General features: G+C 42.7%; 3 protein-coding genes across 8 annotated transcripts; 1 reads left to right on the top strand and 2 right to left on the bottom strand.

Moving 5' to 3' along the window:
- Nucleotides 1-1,554: 1,554 nt before the first annotated feature.
- On the bottom strand, nucleotides 1,555-7,636 carry fam161b (FAM161 centrosomal protein B). Of its 6 annotated transcripts, none has more exons than XM_047610680.1 (9): nucleotides 7,468-7,636; nucleotides 6,110-6,368; nucleotides 5,527-6,032; nucleotides 4,543-4,895; nucleotides 2,644-2,762; nucleotides 2,379-2,546; nucleotides 2,171-2,270; nucleotides 1,941-2,095; nucleotides 1,555-1,698 (listed from the first exon to the last, which is right to left on the bottom strand). In XM_047610680.1, exons 2-9 carry the CDS (start codon nucleotides 6,277-6,279, stop codon nucleotides 1,617-1,619), a joined length of 1,653 nt encoding a protein of 550 aa, XP_047466636.1. In that variant the 5' UTR covers nucleotides 6,280-6,368; nucleotides 7,468-7,636; the 3' UTR covers nucleotides 1,555-1,616. The 6 variants fall into 6 exon arrangements, with proteins under 6 accessions (XP_047466636.1, XP_047466634.1, XP_047466635.1 ...); XM_047610678.1 differs by having other exon boundaries at nucleotides 6,110-6,306; XM_047610679.1 differs by having other exon boundaries at nucleotides 6,110-6,302.
- A 90-nt stretch (nucleotides 7,637-7,726) lies between these two features.
- coq6 (coenzyme Q6 monooxygenase) lies at nucleotides 7,727-17,525 on the top strand. The gene is made up of 12 exons (XM_047610685.1): nucleotides 7,727-8,097; nucleotides 8,322-8,456; nucleotides 10,290-10,348; nucleotides 13,017-13,143; nucleotides 14,337-14,467; nucleotides 14,543-14,650; nucleotides 14,911-14,973; nucleotides 15,076-15,183; nucleotides 15,847-16,049; nucleotides 16,199-16,314; nucleotides 16,672-16,838; nucleotides 17,387-17,525. The coding sequence occupies exons 1-12, from the start codon at nucleotides 7,896-7,898 to the stop codon at nucleotides 17,414-17,416; spliced, it is 1,449 nt and encodes a 482-aa protein (XP_047466641.1). The 5' UTR covers nucleotides 7,727-7,895; the 3' UTR covers nucleotides 17,417-17,525.
- Nucleotides 17,526-17,594: 69 nt separating this feature from the next.
- Nucleotides 17,595-26,125, bottom strand: entpd5a (ectonucleoside triphosphate diphosphohydrolase 5a). Its single transcript, XM_047610684.1, has 13 exons — nucleotides 23,915-26,125; nucleotides 23,504-23,583; nucleotides 23,067-23,210; nucleotides 22,584-22,659; nucleotides 22,037-22,072; nucleotides 21,607-21,695; nucleotides 21,450-21,529; nucleotides 21,257-21,318; nucleotides 21,044-21,145; nucleotides 20,236-20,379; nucleotides 20,056-20,112; nucleotides 19,202-19,317; nucleotides 17,595-19,092 (listed from the first exon to the last, which is right to left on the bottom strand). The coding sequence occupies exons 1-13, from the start codon at nucleotides 24,348-24,350 to the stop codon at nucleotides 19,009-19,011; spliced, it is 1,506 nt and encodes a 501-aa protein (XP_047466640.1). The 5' UTR covers nucleotides 24,351-26,125; the 3' UTR covers nucleotides 17,595-19,008.
- Nucleotides 26,126-27,747: the final 1,622 nt, after the last annotated feature.

Below are 27,747 nucleotides of genomic sequence, written 5' to 3'. Positions count from 1 at the left end.
ATTGTTCATGCGCTAAGCAGAGCCACTCCTCAAACAGCGTGATCATAACATTCAGTGGCCAGGCGTGCAGCCTCTCATTAATCTAAATGAGATGTGTTTGTTCCCTTTTTTTTTTTTTTTTTTTTTGCAGCCTCCACACACATTTGAGGCTGCAGTTTGTTTAAATAGATGTCACAGGCGCCTGCTCCCTCGCGCGTTTCACTGATGCCGATTCCCACTCAGAGATTACCTAACAGGTTGGGAGAGATGGGTTTTGTTTTCCGCGGCGCATCAGGGAATCAGAGGTGCACAGCTTTCTCCTGAGGGACTACAAGGCAGAGTGGGGAGGGATACACGGTTCCCATGACAACCTGACAGGATAGAGCCCTTGAAGCTTTGTCATGTGATTTTTTTTTTGAGATTTCAAAGAAAAGGATTATTTAATACATCTTTTTTTGTGCTATGTGAAATTATTTGACAATTTTTGTTTCTTTTTAATGGTGCAAAATTCATCTTATAATTATTTAATTACCTAAACAGTCATGATAGATATGCTTGTATTCCGTTTATAATGCCATTCTCTGCAGAGACGTACACCAGTCTGCCAACTGCATGTAACATTCAATCAGCTCCCATCTACTGTAAATTTCACATTTCAAACTATTTTATCACAAAATAACTCCACGAGCATGACACCCTAACCTATAAAGGGAAACCATACGGATGTTCTGATCTCCAATTTGAACGTTTGATTATGTTTATATACATATTTAGACGTGCGGTTTCTAAGTAAAACCGAAATCTCAAATTCCTGGAAGTCAGCTGTCAAAGCACAAGAGTACAGCGGAGGTCTGTGTACAAGAGCATTTGATGTGGATCTGTAGGCTTGGAGCAGACCACTGAGATGGTCTGTGTGAATGCAGATGCACAGCGAGGATTGTTTACTTAGGTGGCAGTGTGGGTGCAGATATAACTGGGAACTTTAAACATCCAAACATCTAAGAAAAGGACATGCCAGACACTCTGTGCTCTTACAGGACCTGTTCAATTAAGCACATGTGTTTTTTTTTTTAAGGAAATGCAACTATGATTGTAACTACAGCATATGACATACTATCCTTTCCATATGGATATCAGAAGCTTCTTGATTTAGCAACGCAAATTGATGCTACAGACAAAGTGGTCCCAACTGGTGTTCTCATTTTGTTTTTGAACTGTTTATTCTGGGAACCACGTGTTCATCATCCTCTAAATTACAGTCTTCAAGTCCCTCAGCAAAATTGTTGTAAAACCAAAAGCTTTTTTATTTTCTATATATACATACAGTATATATTCATATATACTGCATGTGTGTGTGGGTGTGTGTTGCCTATATATATTATACATTACTCATATGAATATTTAAACACTTCTATAAAATACATATATGCTTCTATTTCACTTTTATCTTCTTCCACTTGTAATCCCTAACAGTGCAAAGTCCAGATGTTTTGCAATTTCATAATTTATGGCTCTACATCTTAAACTATCAAACGTTTCGTGTGGAGAGTGAGCCGTGACATGAATCATTTTTGAGGACAGTGTTGTTTTCTAGTGGAGAGGCCACAAAAAACTCAGTGCCGCCTGAACCTTTTTGATCATGGCATTTCTTCCCATTTGGACTTCACGCTCTTCTCTTCCACATCTTCAATTTTCTTCCCATCGTCCACATTTTCTTCCCTAAATCAGACATGTTGGGTTAGAAAATGGCTATATTGTAATTACATCGAACTTTTACTTGGCTGCAGTATTTGTATTTTTTCTTCACTAAAGACTGCAGGGAAAGCTCAGAAAATTATGTAATGTAATATGAGTAAACCACACGAAGTCCTTGGCTCTCCGGCAGCATTGCTATTCATAATTTTACCGGACACAGTGGTATTACGCAGTGGACGAACAAATCTTGCTATATTCTTACAAACCTGCTATGAATGTCATTTGCAGCGCTGTAGTCACTCAGGTCTGTATCATCCTCAGAGAACTTTGCTTCTCCTCTTTCTTCAACAAATTGTTCCTTTAATCCGGCCTTCTTGAGCTTGCTCCTGTAGGTCTGTTCGGCCCGAGCCTTCGCGTTTCTCTGCCGGTAAAAACTTGAAATTATGCCGCTGGAGGTGAATGTCATTTTACAGCGCCTAAGATTTATGTCACTTACCTGTTTCACCTGTTCAAACAAATAAGGGCGTTCGCTAACTCTGGCCTTCATGTCCCGTAGTTCTCTCGTGTACTCCCTCATTCTTTTTTGATCAGCTTCCCTACGTGTAAGAGAAGATTATAGTTTCAGTCACTGTGCGGTGGTGATGTCGTGATGTGAGTAGGTTGCAAAACTGCAGAACAAACGGCCTCAGTTGACGGGAACTCACCGATGATGCTGTAGCTTCTCATTATACACTTCTTTCAGGCTGCTGTGTGGGTCCAGCAGCTTTGCATGGACGGCTACTGTCTTTTTCATGGCTTGGGACCGCAACTGGTAGTTCCTCAACCAGTCTGCGCTCTCTTGATTCTTACTATCCCTCATCTCCATTGACTTCCTGTAAAGGATCAAAACAAAAGCGCCTGCGTGTCAAATCATTTAACTATTTAGAGAGTGCACGGAGGAAAAAGTCACGATAAAATAATCCACTTCACCTGATAGCCACACAGCGCTTCCTCACAGCGTCGGTGATGTATGTGGGGAGTGTATCATTGGACATACACGTTAAGGCCCCAAGTGATTTGCTTCTGCTGAGATTACTCATTTTAGGTACCTGTAGAGGAAAATGGAAATGAAATCACAAACAGCAAGAAGCTTTAATCAAAGCTAAATATGACATTTTTATCATATATTTTCATTGTCGTTTTCATGAGGAATTTAAAGCTTATAGGGTACACTACAAACATGATGAGCGTCACATACAAGCCAGTATCTGGCTCAACATTGGCAAAAAAAAAAAAAAGGTATTCGTAACAGTATTTTGAGTTGTAAATGGCTAGGAGTCTGCTAGCTATTTAATGGAAACAGCAGAATATGCTTTGCTCTAAGAGATGTATTTCTTTATTTATTACTTTTTAATAACTACATTAGTCACTACTTGTGATGCTTCACAAACATTTACAAAAAAAGGGACAATTAATTATTAAGACAAGGCATAAGATACTGATAGATAAACATAGAAAAACATAGAAAAATCTCCACTTCTGTCTAGGAAATCAGACAGTAAACATCTAAGGTTCAGAATATGTTATTAACTGAAAGGCAATTTAGTACAAATATGTTTGTGGTGTTGATCTACAAACGGTGTAACTATTTCAACTGAAGCTTCCCTCTCTGCGGCTAAATGTAGCTGCACAGGATATGACTTTCGTTAAGTCAGAGGAATTTGCCCCAAAATATCTGACAAGTTTCATAAAACAGATCTCTGGCAATTGCATAATTATGGGCTGAATCCCACAATACTTGAAAGGAAGACAGGAAGAAAATTTCACTGATCATAAAGTTCACTCTGACACTTTGGATTAGACTAAATTACTGTTATTATTACCTACTTACTTTTTACTCTTTAATGCTCCCATGAGAATCTGCCAGCCAGACAAATTTTTATGAACACATATAGGGATGTTCCTGTGAATAATCCCACATAAAAGATTTTGCTGAGGGATGAAAAGTGAACGAACATTACAGTATCTGGTTGTAGGTCATACACTGCGGGGCTCCAGCCGAACAGTGTAAATCATGACTGGGAGAAAGTTTGAAATATGACAGTTTAAGTGTGGTTTTTTTTCTTCCTTCTTTGAAGATGGGCTGCTGTGCATATTTTAAATATCATTTCGATTCCACAACTGAGAGAACTGGTCTGATTGGCTTTGAAAAAGTAACAGTTAAGGCTTACAAGAACTTAAACCATACAATAAATCTCAATAAATCTGTTGCCATAAAACAGAGACGCAGAGAAAGGCAAGTACTCTGCGACCTTGTCAAATTACTTTGTCACATTTTATGTGACAATATAATACTTTTGAGAGTTGAGAGACCATAGGAATATGTAGAGTTGGCACAAACGACACAGTAACATCTGTTTTTGTTTTGCTGTGGATAAAATAATTACATTTTGAACAAGATATGAGGAAAACCAGTGTTTTACAATCCTCCTTAAAAGAATGTTGGGCATTGACCTGATAAAATGATGTATGCACATGTCTCCAAGCATCCATCAAGCAGTGGAGGTGTGAGAGACAGGCCCTAAAGTCTTCTTATGTACTGTAGTTCTTGTAAAAACCGTGGCTCTTAAAGGAAGGCATCGTAGTTTACATGCATTGTAAAGGATAACATTAGTAAATTGTAATTAGTATTTATATAGTATTTAATATTAATTAAGGGAAGTTATTACCGCTGCTTACAACAGTAAGTGCTTCTAACTAAATGTGATGAATGAAACGCAAATTAAAGGTTCATTGATCATTAGCTTATAATGTGGAAAGTAACTAAAATCAAAAACTGAACTAAACTAAAAATTAAGGCATTCTAGCAACTTGAAGAAAATATTTTACCTGTGATTTTTCCGGGATCATCCTACTTTGCCTTTCGGGGAGAGCTGATGTCCTCAGTGAGAAGGGCTGACACCTCGTCACATCCGTGCTCTGTGTTTGCTTCAGCGCTTGTGTCTGTAAGGCCTTGTGCAGCGTGCTAAAGTTTGGGACCCGATGGATGATCTTCGGTTGGAAGCTCGGCTCCTTGTCCAGGAATCCCAGCTTTTCTTTCCGTGTGCGCTCAGCGGTGCGAAGTTTTGGGCTGCCGGTCCTAGTGGGATTCTCCTGCTGTATTGTCATCTGAGCGTGTGCTTTCCTGCAACCCGCCTCTTGCTTGATACAAGCTGAAATAGGCTCCAGCCCCCCACAACCCTCTGGAGGATGAGCGGTCGGTTATGGACAATGGATTGGTGGAAAGAAGGTAGAAGCTGCAGTCACATTGTTGTGTTAAATGTATTAGAGGGACTGTACACATGCATCTAATGTGACACTATGTCAGTCAGTCGTGCAGTTGAAACTTGGATCTTGTCTGTGATGTAAACGCTCAATTCAGCACATATTTAAATGAATTTCAATCAACTACATCATTCAGTTACAACTAATAATAGCACTGCTGTTGCTGTGAAGCATGTTCATATCAAAATGGATTTGGTAAAATTAATGTTTTCCTGTCAATAAATGTAAATTCAGACCGTATTACATCAAATTAAAATGGATAATGTCATCCTACTATCAGGGATGAACATGAAAGGTCGGGAAATGATGAGCAAAGAAGTGCAAAATATATCTTAATCCTTTTCTTAAGTCTTTGAACTTTTCTTGTGAAAATCCGAAAGAGTTGAATCTATTCTGCTCTCTTTTTAGGAACCTACAACCTACTGACATAAGAAACTTGTGAGAAGGGACTTTGCTTTTCTATAAACTGTCAGAAAAAAATAGTTTGTCATATTTATTTAAATACTTATTTCAAGAAAATGCTCAGAGTGGCAAGAAAAGGAAACCCACCTTTCAGCTCAGTGTCTGTTGAGTCTTTTGTGTTTTTGTCAGGTGTTTTTTTAACAGGGGCAGCATTGGTTTTCTGATCATGGGAGACTTGGTTTAACATCGCTAAGAGCTTCTCCCTTTTGTCCTTCTCTCTTATCTGGAAGCTGAAAGGCCTTTGAATGGAGAGTAATAGCTGCCTCCTCTGTTCATGGCCCTGCTTCCTCTCCTTCTCTCTCAGCTCCACCATCTTGTGGTAGACGGGCTGGACGACATGGCCGGGGACAGGAAGAGCACAGAACTTCTTCTGACACTCAGCTTCGGCTTCTTCCTCTTTGCTCTGCTGCGTTGTCTTAGATAGAGCTAATCGCTCACACTGTTGAGTCCTAACAGATCGATGTCTCCAGTGTGCTGGAGATACCGCAGCTGGAGAAGATGAGTTAAGCCTCTCTGACTGTTTGGGACTGAAATATGTGTTTTTTTCTGAGGTCAGGGCAGATGTAGAGGTAGATCTTCTCATTCCCACATATCTGTAAAACAGCAAAGCCATTTACAACAGGTCAGCAATGACCAGAACTAGACATTAGAGTCAGTGGAGGAAACTCACTTTGTTGACATAAGAGAGTTCTGTTGAATCCTCTTCTCCAGCTCCTCTGTCTGTCTTCTCTCCGTCTCCAGCAGCTCTTGTGTGGGGGCGTCTCTCAGAGCCTTGAGGTGCTGCTGGAGGACCAGCTCTGATTTTAGTCCATCTTCCAGCAAGGTCTCCAGTTTTGACATGTTTCCCTAATCTACAACACTATCTAACTGAAACAAATACGTTAAAATAAAAGAAAAACAAAGTTGAAGTCCTAGAAATGTGCGTATTCCTGCAAACACAGAAATGAAAATCCTTTTGATAATTAATTAATTTGTCCTGTAAAAATGTCTACCAAAAAGTATGGAGAGAAAATATGTCCATGTTTTTTTTTTACAGTAACTTAACACTATTAAAGCTGCACTTTTTGTTGTAATATTTATACATATTTTAAATTGGGCTGAATTTAATCACCAACTGATTGATCAGACTGCTGCTGCCGTCATTTATATAATGTCCTAAGAAAAAAATAAGTATATCCGTGGGTCCTAAATATGTATTCAGTTCATTAAGTACACTAGTGAAAATAATAATTCAGCTGTATGATCATTTAGGTGGATTATTTTGTGGAGCTGTTTTACTGTTTTGAATTAAACAAACAAAAAAAAAGTGTTTCTTAGAGTGGAGACTTTTTTTAACTAGCCCTCTGACTAAATAATAGAACCATGAACAACACAACACTAGAGTCAATAGTCCTACAAATCAGAATACCATAGCCTTTATGAAGCAAAGATTAAGTGCAGGACTGTTATATTAGAATGCATTTGTCTTTACTAGTGTACCTAATGAATTGACAAATGAGTGTGTGTTTCTGTTGTTTAATTAGCTTACTATTTGAGACTTTTATTGAGACTTTTCAGTTCTATAATATACTTCATTTCAAGAACACAACTGAACTGATGTTTGTTTCAGCTGTAACTGGGGAAAATCTAGGGGATTTTCTTTTATCATAGACTGAATATATTTGCTGATATAGCAATCATTGTGAAGAAGCCCCATTAAAACATTTAGTGAACATATCAAGCATTCAGTAGTGGTAAACAACTTCAAGCCTGCGTCTTAATAAAAACTTCATTCATCTACGTCTAACACGTCATCTCACTGAGACTCCGCCCCCAGTGTGTAAATAGGTTACTATGGCAACTTCATCCTGCGATCTCAGCGGCAGTTAATTTCGATTTGTTTGCACGTTTTTAGCGTTAGCTCAGCTACGTTTTTATACGTATGCACTTTTATCGTGACCCAAACTCGATGATAAAAGTTAAAGTCTCTTAGTAATCACATATTAGAAGCAACAAAATCCAACTTAAAAAATATATTAAGCAGCAAACCTGGAAACACGCGAGTTTTAGGAAGTATTTCTCGTCGTCGAAGCGTCCTTCAAACTCTCAGTATACAGAAACCAATGTTTGGTATTCATACAAAGTTGTTTGTATCACACCCGAAGCGAAGCAAGTGACTTTTGCTGGTACACAGACGCCAGGCAGCCAACAGGTTGCGGACAGAAGCAGCAGCGGCAGCAGCCGTAAAACGTCTCCTCTGATTGGCTGCGAAACAGGAAGTACTTCCTCTGGAGCGGTTGTCAACACAACATGGCTGGACCACACCAGGGACACCGCTGCTCGTATTAGGACACATTCAAGGGGAAACGTCTGTCTGGCTTATACTTCTGTGAAAGTATTACGGCTCCGAAGCAGGACTGTTTTCTTCTTTACGACGCGGTGCTTGTCTCATGTGAAGATAGACTGAAGAGGGAATAATGCACAAAATCATAAAGGCGCCGCTGGCCTTTAGCGGACTTAGCCGGTGTTTTATTACAGAAAAGCATATATCTACTGTAAAAATCATCAGGCGGGGATTGGTATGTGCAGATCAAGGGGGAGATTCGGGGAAGAATGAGGTTTATGATGTAATTATATCCGGGGGAGGCATGGTTGGATCTGCAATGGCTTGTTCTCTAGGTGAGTTCTGCTCCAGAGTGTTATATCAGCCTGTCCAAAACAAGATTAGTTTTGAGTTGGACACGTGGTTTCTCATTTCTCATACTTGTTCATCTGTAGGAAGTCTCTAAAATATACTGAAAAATACTCTCAGATGTGATGCCATAAACAAAATCTTAAGCACTAGTTTCAGTGTCACATTCAGTGCGTCATTTATTTATTTATTTTTTGCAATATTTAAAAAGGCATGGATCCCAACTTGGAGGGAAAGAAGATTCTTCTGCTCGAGGCTGGCAACAAGAAAGTAATGGACCAGGTCCCAAACGCCTACAGCACCAGAGTCAGCTCAATCAGTCCAGGCTCGGCCACCCTCCTCAGCGGTACAGTATACACCCTGACACACAGAATCTGTGTCATCAAACGGTTTATAACAAGCTCACTGCTAAATGTCTCCCACACGGTAAGCCAGGGATCAGACGCTGCCCAGGCACCCGGGATTAGCAGTGATCATATCTGACCTCAGTTGTTCCACATGCGATAGGTCACCTGGTGTTTTTCCTGATACAGTTTTCTTCCTCGGTAACAAAAAGAGTGTGAATTTCGCTACAACCCAAACTGCAGTTAAATATCTCCCTCAAGGTCTCTCAGTGAGAGAATTACAGTGATTGTCTGAGCAGGGCAACTAAAACTGGTAGCATGCATGGCGTTGAAGTGCTGCTTTCAACACATTGCTACAGTCTGCATGCATATCAAGCAAGTCAGCTTAGCATCGGTGTGGATTTGCTGCAATAAAACAAAATTGAGCTGTCCAGTCAAGTCTGAACTGGCGTTTTTTTCCAGTTGACGTAAGTGGCTAAGCTAGTTAAGTAGCATATACAGCTGCATCACGTATTATAGTACGTCACGCATTATACCGCCAGCAGGTCGATGCCCAAGTGTAGGTGTGGGTCGATGTCAAACCACAACAACCGTAGTGCAAATTTTATCATACGTGTTGCACGTTATTATTTCACATATTATGACAATACACGGGCCAGACATTTGGCTTCTGAGGGTCAGATACAGCATTTGCAGTGGACCAGTGTGAATGGGTAACTAAAATGCACGATGAGCTGTGGCTGATGGGCAGCTCATTCAGCCAGCGGATCATCATCTGTGCAAAAAGGAAATTGTACACTCTCCTGCCATTTTATTAAGTATAGTGAAAACACTAAATCTTAACTTCATGATAGTCCAGGTACAGCATCTGGTTAAAATAACTGAGAGAGCTATTGATTCGACTGTTTTTCTCAATTTGGAGACTGTGGCTTGTAGTACTACCGAAGCGTATGTCTCTATTATTTTGACAACCCCATTTTAGCCTGTGGGCTAAGCTAAATAAAAGAAACATGTGTGGTTTTAATTTAATATAGTTAAACAGTGCCACAAACTACATCCTTCAAAATGATCATACAGTTGAATCACCACCTTTCTGACGCTGTGTCAACGCTAACTGAACGTTATAACAGTCATGAAGGGCAATTTAGTGCAGGACTGTTATTTTAGATTGAATCTGTTTTCACTACTGTACCTAATGGACTGGCAGGTGAGTGTATATTCTTTTTAATCGTGTCCAATATTGTCAGAGTAGATTTTTCATCCTATCACTTAGCACAGTGTTTAGCGATCAGTGATTTGATCAGTGATTTTTATTGTCTCATTACTTCAGTCTGGTTTACCTCAAGTTCCTTTTAATGGATGGGCTTTAACTAAGGGTATGGAGAGAAAAAATATATCCACATTACTTGATTTGCTCATGAATCTTAGCTGTACTGAGCTCTACTAAGATTCTTGTAGACTTCTGCTCCTCATTAGTGGTCTATATTGGGAAGAATATCTCATCTCATCTCATCTCATCTTCTACTACCGCTTATCCTCACCAGGGTCATATGGGTTGCTGGAGCCTATCCCAGCTGTCTGGGTAGAATATCATGATACAAAATGCAAGAATTAACATTTGCTTTCATCAGTAGGAAAAATAAGGACAATTAAGTGTTTTTGAGTCTCAATTCAATATTGCAAAGCAAAATTATGACATTTAAGTGTATCAGTATTTACATACATTTACTATACACATTATGCATTCCATTTATGAAAAACAGTATCATGTTTTAGTCTGCAGAGTATGAGTAGTTGTTGTTGACTCTTAACTATTTCACAATGTCCACACACAGGTATCGGAGCATGGGACCACATCACAAATATGAGATATAAGCCCTATAAAAAGATGCAGGTAAGTGGATCTTCAGCTCATTGTTACATTAACCCTAGAACACTAATGTTATAATTAGTAACACCATCACTAACGTCTATGAAGGAGTATATTTCACTCAATATCATAGCCCCCATAGTACTTATCATCAAAATATATTAAAATACAATAATACATGGTAGATTTAAGATATTTTAAACTATAAAATGTCTCATAAAACAAAAAAAGGTATCACAGAGGGCCTCTATAAAAAGTCTCTAAAATTAGCGAAAGATTGGACTTGTCAAGTGAAGGCGCAGTCGTCCTGTATCACTGCCAACCGTGGGAAAGCTAGTTTAACCAAATGGCACTTTCTGAGAGGGTAAAAATAATAATCTGACTATAAAAAACGTTTTTGACCAAATGAATTCCCCCTAAAATTACCCCTAATTATATTTATTCATAAGAATTACACTAAATAAGAACTACACGCAGGACCAATTAGCTAACTCTAGCATCAAAGAGTAAATATGTGTAGCTAGCGATTGCTAAAGTAAAACTACGTTTAGTTGTGTTTTATTCACTTGCTGGTCAGATTATCCAGGCCTGTGACAGGATGATAACCATATATTGCCATAAAAATCCTTCCTGTAGCAGGTTATTGCAATCCTTCTAGGTTACTGTAATCAATGTGATCATTATGATCTCATTTAATAAACAAACACTTATGTCGGGTGACGTAAATTACCCGAACACGTACCTGCAGAAAAAATAAAACCGGGCGGGATTGGAGCAGCAGGGAAGCGCTCAACCCTTCGATGATGTCAGGGAGCAGCTTGACGGTACTCATATACTCGCTCAAATGAGACCGCAGCAACACAATGAACGTCTTGTGACATCAATCGCTCGATGTTAGTATTCTAGGGTTAAGTTTATTTTTTTTAATCTGTGCAACAGAAGGTCACAATCACTGTCGTGTGTCATTTCGAGATGAAAATAACTGGAGTCTTGTGTAACACAGAGTATCCTCAAAAATCATTCTGTTGCACAAAGCGAGTTTTTTCCTCGTATGTGCTCCAGACTTTCTAATTTACTGACCTACTGTATGTATTTCTGTCATCCATCCATCACGACACCATGCAATTTGTGGAGAGAAAAATCTGTGACACTCAGCTTCTACTCAGTCATTCAGCTTAATGAACAAGCAACACAATACTGCATCGTATAATCATGTATATGGTATGTAATTGTTCACATTAAAATGGCAAGCGGCGGTTTCGTGTAACATGCATTTTGTTCATTCCTTTGCGCAATTTATGTCTTTCGCCGTAGCGCTGCACAATCTGTGGCACACGAAATGCCAAAGAACACAAGGTATATTTAAAAAGAAAGCCTGCGCCCCGGCTGTATCCGGAGCGCTGCATGGCTCCTCCGGCCGCTCTAGGTTCATTTATTAAAGTCATGTTTTCTATGAAGAATAAATCGTTTTGATGTTTTCTAATTGGTACTCGTTTCCCCCCATCTTCTAATTATGAAGATTCATGTGAACAACGGGAAGAAGATGAAAGATTAGGAGGGTGGTTGTTTGCTGCAGAGTGAACCCGCTTTACGGCTGTGGGTGCGGGCTCCGTCCCGCTTGTAAGATGTGGTCTCTGTGTACCAAACTCTTGACCGCAGGGTTTCTCTCTGGGCCTAAGATGTCATCATGCAGTCCCTTAGAGTGATTATGGTAGTGTACCTCTCCCATTATACCTTCATTCTGCTACCACTGTTTTGGCTTGTTTGCCCTCTGCATCCTACTCGTATACATCTCAGTCATAGCGCCGGAAAGTACTGTATGTACTGCAGGTCGGCTCTAAATAGCATTCTTTCCATGCAATAAAAGGCACTTCCACCTTAAACGTCCACCAGGCACCGAGGGTTTAGATTCGAACCAGAAGGCGAGCGGAGGTTTTGTTACTTTTCCCACATCTTTCTCTATAAAGTTGCAAGGGAGCATATTGTTTAAATGTTGCACAAAAGGTGGTAACTCATTCTAACCCAGAGCTTCATCATTTTATCCCGCATTAAACGAAGCCAAAACAATTTTTGGGCTGGTCTCAGTAAATCTTTCTTCCCAACCACTTATCACAAGTTGCGAACCCACTGCCATTAGTGGTTTTCAGTGGGGTATATCCCCCTACTTTATGGCAAGCTGGAAAAAAAGCGGCGCAGCAGCACATTACTGCAGAATGATGGGTTCTGTCGCCATAGTTACAACCCAGGAGAGAATTAACCTTGTACAAACACTTTCTCCCACTCGTGTTTAACTCGGACCGTGCTTCCAAGGTTGGAATTACAGTAGCCTAAAGCGACAGCTCAGCCAGCCGCTTCTGGTTGCGGACAAATATTGACTCCCTCTGTAATGTTCGCAAACATGTCATTTGTTATTTGTGTTTCCCAGAAAATGTTCGACAGAATCCACATCACAAAGTGCGATTCGGTCCCCCCCCGCCGCACAGAGCTGCGTTAGGCGGCCGTCCGTCCAGAAGAAGGGGTGTTGGTGACCCTCTGGGGTTTGATGTACGCTGGCTCGCTGCAACCTCCAGCAGCAACTTTGATGTGTTCAGCTCAATAAAGCAACACTTCTCTGCCCGGCTATAAATAGGGACAAGGGGGAGCTTTTAAGGACAGAGTTGTAGACCGCAGGCATAATGGGTCTCTCATTTAGGTTTGGGATGCCTGCTCGGACGCCCTGATCACGTTCGATAAGGAGAACCTGGAGGACGAGATGGCGTACATTGTGGAGAACGACATCGTCGTGGCTGCACTCACCAAGCAGCTGGACACTCTGCCTGGTAAGCTCGGAGCATACGATTAAAACACACAGTCCCACACAGTAGCCTGATTTCTGTTCCATCTGCCTAATGGGCCCAGAGTCTGGCAGCTAATGCCGCCACTTTTATTCCGTTCCTGTCCCCAGGTTTTGTTTATTTGTACTCTCTCCCTGCGACTGTTTTTAAAGACAACCTCTTGGAGCCGTCCGTGTTTTTCCTGCAATTTCAATCAAAACCTCACATTTTGGAAAACTGCAGCTCCCCGGCACCCTCGGAGGACACGTGAAATGGTCCAGTGACCCGCTTAGAGCTGCCATGTGCTCCCCGGGCTTCGCCACCTCCTAAGACGCCAAATCGCTGACAGGGAGCGAAGGGGCCCGTATTGGTGTTGACATTAGACCAGCGTTTGCGAGGCTCGCAAATAAAACGGAGCTCCGCTGCGTGCTTCACAGTTAAAGTGGCATATTTATAAACAGTTTTTTAACATTTTGCCCCAAACGCCGGATGTGTGGTCGCGGCACGTTGTTTTTTCGCCTCACGTGCCTCCCATTTGTCCGCTTTTCTCTCTCCTCTCATTTTAGCCGTGGTGTTGTTATGCTCAAGGAGCAGTACATGAAAAGCATCCTCCTTCGCCAGCTGTTTTCAATGTAACTCCGCTCTCCAATCACCGAAAACCCATATGTGACATTGCAGGAACCCGTAGCCGTTTTGTGGATGCGTCCCGCTCCAGCTGAGCATGAGCCAGCATTAGCTCAGCATCCTTTCATGTTCGGGATGACCCGCTGGCGATATTTTTGGGACGAGGGGCAGCTTTGAGTGCAAAATCTTACAAGCTGGCATCATGTGCAAAGCGTGGAGCGCCGTGCTTGTAGATAAACACTATTAGTCAGTGCAGCATGGCAGGCCAGGGCCATTAAGAAGACTGTCAAATGTGAACTCTGGCAGCCACTGTGTGCCAGCGAGGAAAACCAGTAGTGTTTTATGAGGTGGTTTATAGATCTTCCACTGCTTTGGCTGCAGGGAAACAATGCTTTTGAAAGGAAAAAGTAGCAAAGTGCTGATTTAGTTGGATAGATTCTCAGGGCTCAGATTGAGCCCTTTGTTGTGAGAAAATCACGCTAGCTATTGTTTTATTTTAAGGTTCTTTTTTCTTTCTTTCTTTTTGCTACTTTTACACAACAGTCACCAGTTTTTATGTCCTTATCGTTCGCCAGAAAACGTGCAAGTTAAGTACAGATCCAAGGTGGTGAAGTATAAATGGCCAATGCCCCACCAGGCGGCGGACTCCGTCCCGTGGGTGCAGGTGACGCTGGCTAACGGCGAGACTCTACAAACCAAGCTGCTGGTCAGTTTACACACTTGTTTCATTTGCTCATTCAGCCCTTTCGGCTTTTTAACGATCCTCTTGTGTGTTTCGCAGATTGGTGCCGATGGGCCCAACTCGATGGTGCGGCGGGAATTAGGGATACCCACAGTCAAGTGGAACTATGACCAGTCGGCCGTGGTTGCCGTGCTGCACCTATCGGAGGTGAGTTTTTAATGCACAGTGGAATTCCCCACACTTTACTATGGTGCGTATGTTTATAATTGGCGGATATATAACCTAGCCTTATTGTAAATTACGTACTGTTTTTACCATGATAGTCGCACAATGATAATCACATCTGTCCGCCTGCGCAGAGAAATTAATCCGCCTAGGAGCACATTGTATAAAATTGTTTTCATGCACATGTTTGCTATACAACACCCCAGAGTAAAATATTAAATACGGCTTAATTTATGTGACAGCCCACAGAGAACAATGTCGCATGGCAGAGGTTCCTCCCAACAGGACCCATTGCAATGTTACCGGTAATATATCTTTATCATTTTCGCAGCAGTGCTTTTTTTGCTGCAAAATATCCACTGGCCACAGGAATATTTGATAAATCTATCCCTCTCTCTGCACCTCAGCTGTCGGACACGGAGAGCTCGCTGGTGTGGTCAACCAGCCACCGGCTCGCGGAGGAGCTGCTGGAGCTGGACGAGGAAAGCTTCGTCGACGCCATCAACTCTGCCTTCGTAAGTCTCACCGGGACCGTTAAAGTGCTGCCGCTGTGTTTACAGTCGGCCTCCACATCTGTCAGTGAGGTGTTGCAACATTTGTGTATTTGTGTGCTGATTGTGGCCGGGCTTCCCCATAGACTTTCTCACATGCTGAGCTGTTTTCAGTGACTCACACAAACAGGATGGTTATTGTTAAGCCCAGACTGTACACAATACTAATATTCCACTGCAGGAATCATATTCCTATCTATTTTTTGGAGAAACTTCTTTTTCCCAAGCTGGCTATTTTTACTGGGCCTGCTGATGGATGGGGTCACCACGGTTGAGTCACGTTTGGGTTTCAGGCCTGGTTTGCTAATTAAACCTGTGGTCTCCCAGTGTCGACCATTACTGCATGGAATGTTTTTCAAACAGAGCTAATTCAACTGCATAGCCTGGCCGGCATCTTCTTTTAATTAGCCCAGCTGCCGATGGCCTGCCAAACCAGTTAGTTGGAGAGGGGGGAGAAAAAAAAGCACTCTCGCTTAGCTCTGAGCTCAGCTTTGCTCCTATGTCAGCTAATTTCTTTGTCCACTCAAACACACATTATGCCTGTTTTCTCTCTCTCTTCGGGACATTTTTCTTCTTCTTCTTCTTCTGTGAACGTGTCTCCCTGGCCGTCTGCGCACCCGCGGACAGTGGAGTAATGAGAACCAGTCGGAGCTAATTGAGACGGCCGGCTCGGTGTTCCGCAGCGCCCTGTCAGTCATCATGCCGTCTGCGGGTTCACCTCGGCAGCTTCCTCCAAGCGTTTCAGGGATCGGCCCGAAGACCCGCGTCATGTTCCCGCTGGGTATGGGTCATGCATCCGAGTACATCAGGCACAGAGTTGCACTCATTGGGTAAGATAGTAATACTGAAAGCAATAGTTTTTATAAATGAAGTTTCTGATCACCATGCTGAGTAGGCATTTAGCTAATCCCCTGCATCAAATGTAAGGTAGGGGAATTTCACTTTGCACACAGTATAGCTTGTGTGTCTGTCTGTGCAGGGATGCAGCCCATCGTGTCCACCCTCTGGCGGGTCAAGGAGCCAACCTGGGATTTGGGGACGTGGCCTGCCTGACGCAGCTCCTCAGCCAGGCGGCCTTTAACGGGAAGGACCTGGGTCAGTGTGAACTCCGAACAGACAAACAATGCTGCAACTATAGCACAGCGGTTTTCGTCTCTAAGCTATTTTCCATTGCACCCATTCAAATGCATGTTGTCGCACTATAAAAAGCACGAGCTTTTCCGGCAACATTTATTTGATGTTTTTCTGGTCTTTCTTCCAGTAACTGTATGTAAGTTGCTTTTCATTAAAAAAAAAAAAAAAAAAAACGGTTTTGAGATGTTTATGTTTTACTCTATTAAATATTAATATAGAACCAGTGCAGCCACCAAATGAAGAAAACATCTGACCGACATGCACGTGCTTAAACTGTTTCCTCGCTTCTTAAACTTTTTTTGTTTTTTGTTCGCGCAGGAGCAATACAGCACCTGTTGGAATACGAAACCGAGCGCCAGCGACACAACTTGCCCATGATGGCTGCCATCGACCTCATGAAACGACTTTACTCCACTAACGTTGCCCCTGTGGTTCTCCTACGCACTTTCGGTCTGCAGGCCACCAACATGCTCCCGACTCTAAAAGTAAGCACCCTCTTCTTCTAGCTGCTTGTCTGGGCGAACCTGACCATCCCTCAGATAACATCAACCACCTGTCAAGCCTAAGCGCCGCCTCCGCTCTTACCCCACCCTCCGCCCTCTTTTTCTGATTACACGGAGCTTTACTTTAGCGGTGTCTATAATTTTAAGGGCTCTGAACCTACTACTAGGGCATCTAAGTTTAGCCCCAAATTTAGTGTTACCAAAAGTGTGTGGGTGGGGTGCATGGTTGGCCCCGGGGCAGCGGACAGTGGTGTTGGCTTGTGTTTTCACACCCCTTTTATTACCGACCACTCATGTGAAATGGCTTTATTCCCTACTAAGTGATTCAGACCAACACAACTGTAACTGGTTGTAAAGGCATTTCACTATGGACGCACAAAGTTAAAAGTGACATTTTCTCCATATTAAATGCCGCGAGTAAACCGGTTTTACAGGTCTCATGTAGAAGCTTGCAGAGCCACTCGGTTAGAACAGGCTTTTTTTCGTGAGCGCGACGAGTGTTTGAGCTCATGTCTCTTTTCTCTTTGCAGGAGCAGATCATGGCATTTGCAAGCAAGTGATGCGTCCGTCATGCAGTCGTCACAAGTAATCGACTGTGAGCTTTAACGGATGTGAAAATTGTGAACATTATTTAAAAAAAATAAAAAATAAAAATATAGATTTATTTTACTCTTGGGCTCATTCATGTTTTCGTGTGTAACGCAGCCGGGAGAAATCAAGCAACTGCAACACAAATGCTAACATATACACAGCTCATTTTTAATGTTTTATTAAAACATACATGTATAGCATACACCGTCTCACTGGATTTAATAAAAACAATGTACAAGTCGTCAGGTTATTCATACTGATGAACACAGAGGCGTTTTTCAGCAATTGTGCGGCACAAAGTTCCTGTAATGTAAAAGCAGTTCCTGCCAAATCATTTCACTAAGTTTACATCATGTATATACAGCAGTAGTTATTGAATATGTTGAATACTGAAAAGACAGCGTAGGCATGGCTTAGAGAGCAATTACACGGAAGTGTTTATATTAGAAGAGAATAGTTAAAATGCTCTTACACTTACATAGACTTTCAGTTATTTAAATATTTGTACAGTTCACAAGAAAAAAAAATACATACAGAATTCAATATGGCTGCACAACAAATGAAGGAAATTTAGTTTCTGGTGTACATTTTTTTTTTTCCTATTTTTAATGGCTGTAGATAAAGCTGTAGGATGCACCGCTCTAGTGCTTGTCTAAAATACAGTTCAGACCAAAGACCCTGCAATTTATCCACTCTCAATAAGGTCACTCCCACTCTAGACAAAACAACCAATAATGGCTGCGCTTTAAAATACAGAGATTAACCTCAAACATTTATCATGTTTGCAATGTCCCCTGCGAGAGGCATCCCTCCACAGCGCTCTCTTCGCCCCCCTGAGCCATGCTGAGTCCAACACGTTTGCATGAATATGTACAACTCCATAGATGACGTCAAAGCAACTGATTATGTCTTAGCTACAATACCTGCAGATAAAGTGTTGCCGTGCAATGTTGAGGAAAAGAAGCTGTAGGGTTGTTTCCACTGAGCTCTGTCTAAGCCTGGGGAACAAACTGACCAAGGTCCTGTAAAATAATTCACTGTTAGGAAAAAAAAAAAAAAAGTCGATATAGAAGCAAAGACAACTATGGGTGCTATGTGTCAGCATCTCGTCCCTAAATTTATTCCACTGTTCCGCACAGTGCACACCAGGACCAGGGCTGAACTGCTCCGTAACTACCCTCTGCGCACGCTAAGGTAAGTGTGGAAGACATTTCAGATCGAGCACCCATAAAGAATCAAAAATGTAAACGTTTTACAAAAATAAAGCCCACCGACCGTGAGCTCAACATACAGTAGAAATAGCTGGCCTTATAAAAATATAGTGATTTTTTGTTTTTTTCTTTCAACAGTTCTCGAAGTGTTCGCGGGGTGCTGAGGTTGATGAGGACGTTGTTGGGGTGGTGGGGTGGCTGGGTGGGGGTCGGGGTAGCGGGTGAAGAAGCATGGTGGGCCCGGGTGCGTCTGTGAGGGGGTGGGTCGATTGAGGGTGGATGGAGGAAGGGAAGCCCCGCAGTGACGGACTGTCCCTCTCAGTGCCAGCTGCAGCGACAGCAAGTCGTCCTTAGTGGATATTGAGGTTTCTAAAGTAGTCAAAGGTGGCTCCCAGTGCCCAGCTTGTCTCCACATTGTTCACCTTCTTGGCTAGCTGTAAAAACAAGCCAGAGGAAAATCTCCGTCAAAGTCGCGCACAAGCATCAGCTACAGATTTGTAAGTCATGCCACCGTGTCACACGTCACTCGTGACGTTCTCTTACCTGCAGCACGGTGCTGTCCTTGAAGCCGAAGCCCTCCTTTAGCAGGCACGTGATATATGTCATATCCATGCAGAGGTAGGGGCTGATGGCGCGGTATTTGGTCATTTTGTTACACACTGCGAACACAAAAAGCCACAGGTTTATGACATGACATCACACGACTCGCATACAACTGACAAAAATCATCATCTGCTTTGTCATATAATCTTTTCTAACTTCTGTGCTACAATGGTTGAAGCGTGACTTTTCTGTTTTGCTTGACTGAGAAACCAAGGAGGTGCGAGGAGCGCAACAAGGGTCAGCCCCAGGCTGCGGGTGGGTGGGTCGCGGTGGTGGTGTTAAACATCCTAGTAGACTGTGTGTGTGTGTTTTGGTATGTGACAGCTCCCAGGTGGTGTGTGGCTGTCAGGTGCCCTCCCGCCCGGGCCAGCCAGACGCCTTCACCCTCAGCTGCCAGCCCAGCTTGAGCATGTGACAGTGTTCTCACAACACAAACAGCCTTACATAACGCACCAGCTCCCTCTCGCTACAAATGTGGTTCAACGTGAACATTACAGCTGTCACAGCTGATAAGCGTGGCGCACGTCGGGCCGAAACCGAACATTTTAGAGCGATGTCAGCGTGTATTTACACTGTAATCCGTCTCCACAGCGCATTTTAGCAAGTAATCGGTTACATTTTACTGGTGTAATGAATTCCTTTTTGACGGGATAAATTTGGCGCAATTGTGCCAAGTTTGGAGCAAAATGAAGTTTTCGGTGTTTAGAGCACAACTGTTTTGCATGAAATGTCAGTGGCAAGAAGAGTTTTATAACACGCAGGATTTATGGTTTAAGACAATATCTAACGTTTACCTTCTTTGGCTCTCTTCTTGAAGTCTCTGACTTCAATTGCACCACCTCTGCTGGAATCTGTTTAGAAGAAAACAAACTTGTCATTTTCTTTTTTCTTTTTTCTTTTTTGTGAAAAAAGATGATAATTACAATGAAAGACAATGACACCGGAAAGTGACTAGTCACCCTGTGCCCACTCACCGATGAGGCCAGATTCCACAGCTCTGTCAAAGTAGTAGGAGAAGGCGTAGAAGATGCTGCTGCCCTTCACTTCGTACGGCTGGTGGAATATCCCCTTGATGACCTTCCTCACCTCATAGTAGCACAACTTATAGCCGGCATATCCTGAAGAAAGACAAGGGAGCAGATGGATGTAGTTTTAAAACCTTAGCTGGAGCTGCATGGCGGCAGTGATGGATGGATGGGAGCAGCAGCGAGAGCTTAGGGCCTCACTCTGAGGCCAGCGAGCGGTTGAAGCTGGGGGCACACCAGATAATATACAAGGGAAGCCCCAGAAGGACAAGTTTCACACAGCCCCATGGGTATGGTTGGTTCAGTTGGGCCGGCAAAAAACCATGTGCTGACAGGAGCGGCACTTAGCACGGCCCTGTTGTGCTGTCTATTTTTACCACATAATTGTGAGCGGGCCAGATCAAGCTGCTCGTTACACAAAAAAATAACAACTCAGGGACAAGCCCAGCATCTTTTGGCTACTCGTCTGTGGTATGGGAGTGACTGGCTTATTTGTGAAGTTAACTGACAGTTTTCTTTTCGTTTAAATACAAGGTTGACTCCAGTATAATTGTTCATGAAGGCCAGCGGAGTGAGAAGGGATGACAAAACATGAGTTTGGCGCCAAGGTTAAAGGAACTTTAGTCGATAAATGTTCGCATGTGTGACTGTAATATACTGTACTCTATTGTGTTCCAGTGTTGGGAAAGGAATGCGCGGATTGTTGGATCCAAGACGCTGGGAAGGCAAGCGAAACCTCAGAGTGCTTTTATCTTACCGTCTGGAATCCCGCTAACTTTATAGGTGCTTCCTCCAAATGTCACTTCTTCTCTGAATTTTTTTGGGAGGCAGGAACTAGTGAAGACTTTCCAATCCAGGCCTGGGAAAACAAAAACAAGAAACCATTTGCCATCTCCAAATGAATACATTTCTGAAAGAATGACAGGGAGCGCAGATAGGAGGATGATAACAAAGATAATGGATGCTTTACCATCAGATCCTAGTGCTCCAACAGTGGCCAAGCGAGCCGCAAAGAGTCCATTACCAAGGTAGCTATATGATGACATATAATTATGGTTAGTTTTTAAACAGATTTGCATGTTTCACTCTTCGTGACGCTGAAGTTTCTCATGAGAAAAATCAAAGGAACATGAAGAGCAGAATCTTCTCGTTGTGTTGTTCACCTGTGTGTGTAGACTTGATATGTGTGGTTGAACAGGTTGAAGCTGGCAGTGTAGCTGGGTGGAGCAGACGTAATAGTTTTCTGTTGGATAAACAACAAATGGTTAGTCACATACTTTTGGTACGTTTTAATTTTATCAAATTAAAACGATGTTGCACCTTTGACTTTGGAAGGAACGTGATCTGTGTAGATCCTCCACCCAAATCCAGAATTCCCACTGTCCTCTTTGTGTTGGAGTACAAGTGACCTATGACAGACGAGCAGAAGGACAATAAGGTGTCTATCAGTCCACTTAAATGGTGCGTGCTTACTGATCAGAACTGTGCTGACCCTGGGGGAGCATTTTTTATCTTTGAAGATGAAGCTTGTTACTTAAAATTAATTTGGTGGCACCGGTAGCGGTGTGAAAATGGAGGAAATATTTTTTTATGGTTTTTCCAGCCAGTTTGGGGCCAGTGATTCAAGCCCATAACCTCAGAATGGAGACAAGAGTCTTTTTCCCTGCAGGGCTTCTGTGTACACTGGAGCCACAGATATGAGCCTCCTGACCACTAACACCACCATAGCAAAACACAAGCAATGTCTTACCTGTGAGGAAGTTCACTGTGACCCAGGCAAGGACTCCTAAAACAGCACATGGGTGAAAATGTCTGCGTTAGTCAAACCAAGTTTCCACGTTCAAACACGTTCAAGCACAAAGAATCAAATAAAGTGAAGATGACAGATAGACCAGCACTACTTCATCAGGCTGATATTAAAATAGCTCGTAGGACGGCAGACCAGCCCAGGTAATTACAGTTGTCTCAGATGCAAAGTTATTGCGCTCATAAAGTGAGGATAACAAATAGCACGTAACTCCGTGATGAAACACAACACAGTGAGGGTGTCTTAATGAGTGATGTGGAGGCTCGTGGTAAATTAAAGGGCGTGGGGCTGCGCTCACTCACATTGGTGCACTTATTTGTGACAATGAGGTAGTAGCGGAACACTTGTAAAAAGTATTACGAGAGTTGTATTGTTTGATACAATCTCGGTGAATGAGGCCGTTAAAGCACCTGGACTGAGTCTAAGACTAAGATCGTAATTTTGAGGAGAATTCAAATCTACTATATTTAGAAGAAATGACGTAACTTACCTTCGTTTATCCCCTCCATGATTGAAACACTGTTTTCTGGCACATAGAAAGGAGACTCATCAAACGCCTCTTTTACCTGCGGAATACATATAACACACCTTTAATGTAGCTATATTTGGAATATGTGTCATGCAAGATAAGTAAAATCATTTTTAAATCATGACTATTACTACTTTTGATATCATATATTCTATTGAGGCTCTTGAAAACAAACTGTGTGCTCCGTTTTAGAGTGACAGATAACTGAACCGCAGGCATGGCTGGAACAGTAGCCTGGATAATACTTAAAATGACAAATATGGTTACTCCACACAACCCCACAACAGCTGTTCTTTGCAACATGATAGCCACCAAATGGGCAGACTTGCTGCCTTTTTTTTCAGTGACACTTGTAAGCACTTAGTGGTTTCTCATCCCGTTCCTTGGCGGGGCGGCTGGTGTTTGTGCCAAACTGTCTGAGGGCAGCGAGAAAACGTGCCTTACCTCCTTTAGAATAGCGATGGCCTTGTCTGTAGGCAGCATGCGCAGACCCGCCGTGGCCCTCAGGACCACCGGGGTCCTCCTCCACTCCTCCTCTGGCACTGTCTTCTTGGCTATCTTCAGCAACTGGCGGATGGTATTGGCAGCCTGCGGAAGGGATGATAAATATACACAAGGCAGCACAATAAACATTCGTGGCCAATTAGGGAACAAAAATAAAGATAATTTATATTCTCAAGTCTTTAAAAACAAATAGAACAGACAAGAGAGGGCTGCAGTGACAGCATCAGCAGCAGGTATTTTTGTAATTATACAGTGTTTACATTATATGAACCCAGCCCAAAGAAAATCTCGGTGGTTTGGTGGTTTGCAGACAGTGAACTACTCCCTAATCTTGCAGATAATTATTAATAAGTGATGGCGTAAACAGGCGCACATACCTCCTCAGGTTTGTCCTTGTTTTCAGACAGTCCGGGTTTCACCGCGTGGTACATTTCATTGTCCAAGACGGGCAGCTCAACTAAAAGAGAAGTCAGAGATCAGATTATGTGACGGAAGAGCAAGGCGGCGTAATTGCATGGGTTTGAGGGTCAGGATATTTAGACTGTAGTACTTCACCCACATCCACATTCAGTTTTAAAAGTCTGCTTCCTACAAATTAAAAGTCCACCCAGCTACTTTTAGAAGTTTGCCTTGCCCATGCACATGCACACTCTGCCGGTGCATGTTTGTCCTTACAGCGCAAAGTGAATGACCGAGCAGCAAAGAGAGCGAGAGCGAGCGGTGCATGTGCAGAGATGGACAGAGGGAGAGAGAGAGAGAGAGAGAGAGAAAGAGAGACAGATCCTTACCGGGGTCTTTCTGGATGAACTTAAAGATGTGGATTCTGGTGCCGGTGCTCCCAGCGTCAAACATGACCCCATAGAAAACGCGGCTCACGTTGGCCGGAGGAGACGCTTCAGGTGCGGGGTGGTCAGCCTCGAGCGGGCTGTAAGCATCAGGTGCAGGATGCACGACTTCTGGAACCGGGTGGAAAGCCTCAGGAATGGGGTGGAAGACTTCAGGCACCGGGTGGAAGACCTCGGGGATCTCGGGGTAGGTCGGCTGCGAGACTTCAGGCACCGGGTTGGAGACATCAGGGAGGAGGTTCTCAGTGTTGGCGGAGTGCTCCCGGTAGCGGTAGTAGTGGGGGATGTAGCGGTGGTGCCGGTAGTAAGTCGCCTCCGCTAAGAGGCTCCCGGCCAGGAGCCACGCGTAGAGAGTGAGGAGCAGGCTCGGCGTGGCCATTGTTTTCAGAGCCGGAGAGATAAGACAGCTGGGCGCAGAAGAAGCGTAAAGAAGCCTTCGCGGATGCTGGAGCAAAAGGCTGACAGGGGCCCTGGAGATGGAGAGAGGCAGAGAGGCAGAGTGGATGCGATGCACACTCAGGACTGTCCGGTCATCTGTTTACAGTATATAAAGACATAAGGGCTTGGCATGGGGCCACACTCAGAGCAGCCTTCCACCAATCCTGTGGCGGTCCATCCCAACTCCATCAGGAGCCCCCACACCCCCCCACCCCTCCTGTGAGCCGAGCTGCCGACGGACTACCTGCCTACCAACAGCATTTCCTTTCTTCTTTTTTTTTCTTTTTTTTTCACCCTCTTTTTTAAGGATAATTATTTTTGGTTATGTTTTTTTCCCCTCCCCATCTTAACTGATTATTCTGGAGCCAAAAAATACCCCTTACCAAGGGAGAAATGGGTTTTTTAAAGAAGTCAAAATGAATGGCTCGCGCTGAAAAAAAAAAGAAACTCAAAAGAAATGGTCTTAAAATACTTTTTATGGGACTTGTATAGTAAATTGACTCAGAGATTCCTTCACCCTGCAAACTCGTTGGATTTTCACGACTTCATGAGTGCTCAGATTTTGCTACTGCCTAAATTAGGAGTGATGTAAGTTTCTATTTAGCTGTTAAAGTGTCCATCTGCAGAGTCTCTGCATTAATTACCGCAGTTTGTAAAAGTTAACAACTTAAATAGCCCATTACAAACTTCTAATGTTTGCACTCAGATCATCCTGTAAGTACATGTAGGCTTTGCTTTATTCAAAATACCGCAAGGCTTTTTTGAAGAAGACAACAAATCACTCTAAAAGAAATAATTTATTTCAGACTGATTGTAGATTCTTGTACATAGACAATATATCTCTACCTCTACTAAATCACGATCACCACATTAGATCCACTGCAGCTGTTTCACCAAACTTAAAAAATGCAAATGTGACCTGCACTCCAGCTGGCATAAAAGTTGAAAGAATGTTAGCAATCATCTCACTCCCACTCATCCCTGTGTTAACCACAGGCTTTCCAAGGGAAAAATATTTGGGCTGCAGGGAACGATTCACAAGAAGATGCATGAAAAGCATGAGTAACTGTTTCTCCACTTTAGGTGGGTGGCTGGCATGATGTAGTCTATCGGTTAATGCGTTCTCATGTAATGTTTGCTGGTTACAGTGCAAGGATGCAGAGGCATCAGGGACATCCCACAGCAATGCAGCACTGAGGCAAAGTAACTCAGAGACCTTGCATGAACCAAGATTTGTAACGGGCTGTGATATTTTTCACCCACTTTGTATCAACAGAGATCTGAAAAAGAAGGCGCTGGTAGTTTAGCAATTGAGCATCCCGAGAGAGCTGACCCTGCCTCAACCTCTCATTTCAACTCTTGCAACGACTGAGGCAGAAACCGAGCTGTTGGCCAGCCCAGCCAGGAGGGTAAGGGGAGGGCAGAGGTCCTGTCCACGGGCACAAGAAAGTGCAGGAAGTCCAAGGAGAGGACAATGTGGGGAGGGTGGGGCTTGGCATCAGTGTTCACCCATCATGCCATTCCACTCCCAGGACACTCAACTGTGCAAAGCACTGTTCCAACACTGTAATTTGGACTAAAAATATTGAACTTTCTTTCCTCCTTCCTTTTTTCTAAATACTGTGGCTACTTTTTTCAATCCTGTGGCTCACCAGAATGGTCGTTCGCCCCTATCAAAGCGTACATGTGCAGGACCTCTCACTGCCTCGAGCCCATAGATGTCTTGGTTGGATGTTAACATTGTGATATGTGATTAATAAAGCTTGAAATGAAATGAATTCGGTTATATCTGTCTTACAAATCTGTCTTACAAATTGACATCAAAATCATCCCTTGTTTTGTTCTGGCACGTACTGTCTATGTTGTAATTAATATGTAGGACACTGGGACAGTAGTAATGCAACTTAGGATATTTAGTGACTCTTCCATGAATCACAGAATCATTTAGATTTCAACACACGCCCACATTTATTTTGCCACTTTTAAAATGATGCAATGGGAATTGTTACTCATCCGAGTAACAGCACGACAGGAATTTTAGAAATGTTCAATTTTTCTGTTCAGTGTTGAAAAATCTACAGTGGATTGCCAAATTATGTTAATGTAAGACGGCATTCGAACGCACAGTAAATCTAGTGTGTGGCGCCTGTCTGTGGCATGACACAGCACATTACAAACACACAATGTTAAACATGAGGTAGTTTCAATTCAAGGTTTGGTATTTTGTTTCAAGTTAACTGAAACCGTAAAGCATGAGAAGGGACCCCAGCTTTGTAATCTACACTCTGCAATATATCATTAATATGCTGCAATGTTACCCTCAGGAATGCCATGTTTGTGGGTGTCCTACCCCAAAAAGTCCATTGAAGAGACCCAAACCTTGTCATTACAATTCCAATGATAATGACAGCTTTGAAAAGCTCAGGGTTATTTCAGTTTTCTCTCTTCACTGTCATAGTAATTACCTTTAAATTTAGTCTTCAAACTCTGTTCATGATGCCAGAGTAGAGAGCGACCCTATATGATTCAGTTTACAGTAGCTACACCCAACGCATTTGCGATATCCACTTTTTCATTTGATGAATTATCTGCAGTGGACACTGAGGCTCCTGCTCGCAGAAGGCTGAACAAGATGATGGCGAGAATTCAGCGGTTTCGAGCTTGAATTATGACCTGCACTAACTTTACATTGTTTCTGTTGGATTAGTTCCTTCAAAGATGTAAGCCAACTGCATTCACATTGATCTTAGCGGTTTTCCCATAACTCCTGCAGAAAACAACTGCGGGGATGGCAGTGAAAAACACATAGTTCTTTTCAGGACAACACAGGCGATACTGCTGACAGGAGCTAAACGTATCTCATGTCATCATGTGGGAGGAGATCATGTGCAAACAGATCCTGTTTGATAGAGCCCGGCATGAAAAGGCTGTAATTACAAGACAAGTGACAAATACAGCCATTCTGTGTCAGTCCAAAGACTGTTCAGCACAACATACATCTGCACCTTATTATATCCCACAGTGATTGTTTTATTGATTTACAGAGGACACATAAAACACAAAATTGCAAGAGAAAAAAAAATTGTACATACTTGTTTCAGGCTTGCAAACATCTGTCAGATGTGATGCTGATAAATTATTTCTTTCAGCATGTGTCTTCTTAATAGTCAACTGCTTTCTAAATAATAAAAAATACTTTTTAATACATTTTAATTTGTTTTCTATGGTACATGTATAAGTGTAATATATAAATTAAAATGCTACCTGAATTCAAATGTTTCTATTATTTTGACGACCCCATGTAAGTCAGAAGGCGAGATTCAAAATAACAGAAATAT

This window comes from Mugil cephalus, chromosome 17 (genome assembly GCF_022458985.1).
Source record: "Mugil cephalus isolate CIBA_MC_2020 chromosome 17, CIBA_Mcephalus_1.1, whole genome shotgun sequence".
Classification (NCBI taxonomy): Eukaryota; Metazoa; Chordata; class Actinopteri; order Mugiliformes; family Mugilidae; genus Mugil; species Mugil cephalus.
The sequence above is the reverse complement of the archived record's forward strand: the minus strand, read 5'-3'. Positions and strand labels throughout refer to the sequence as shown.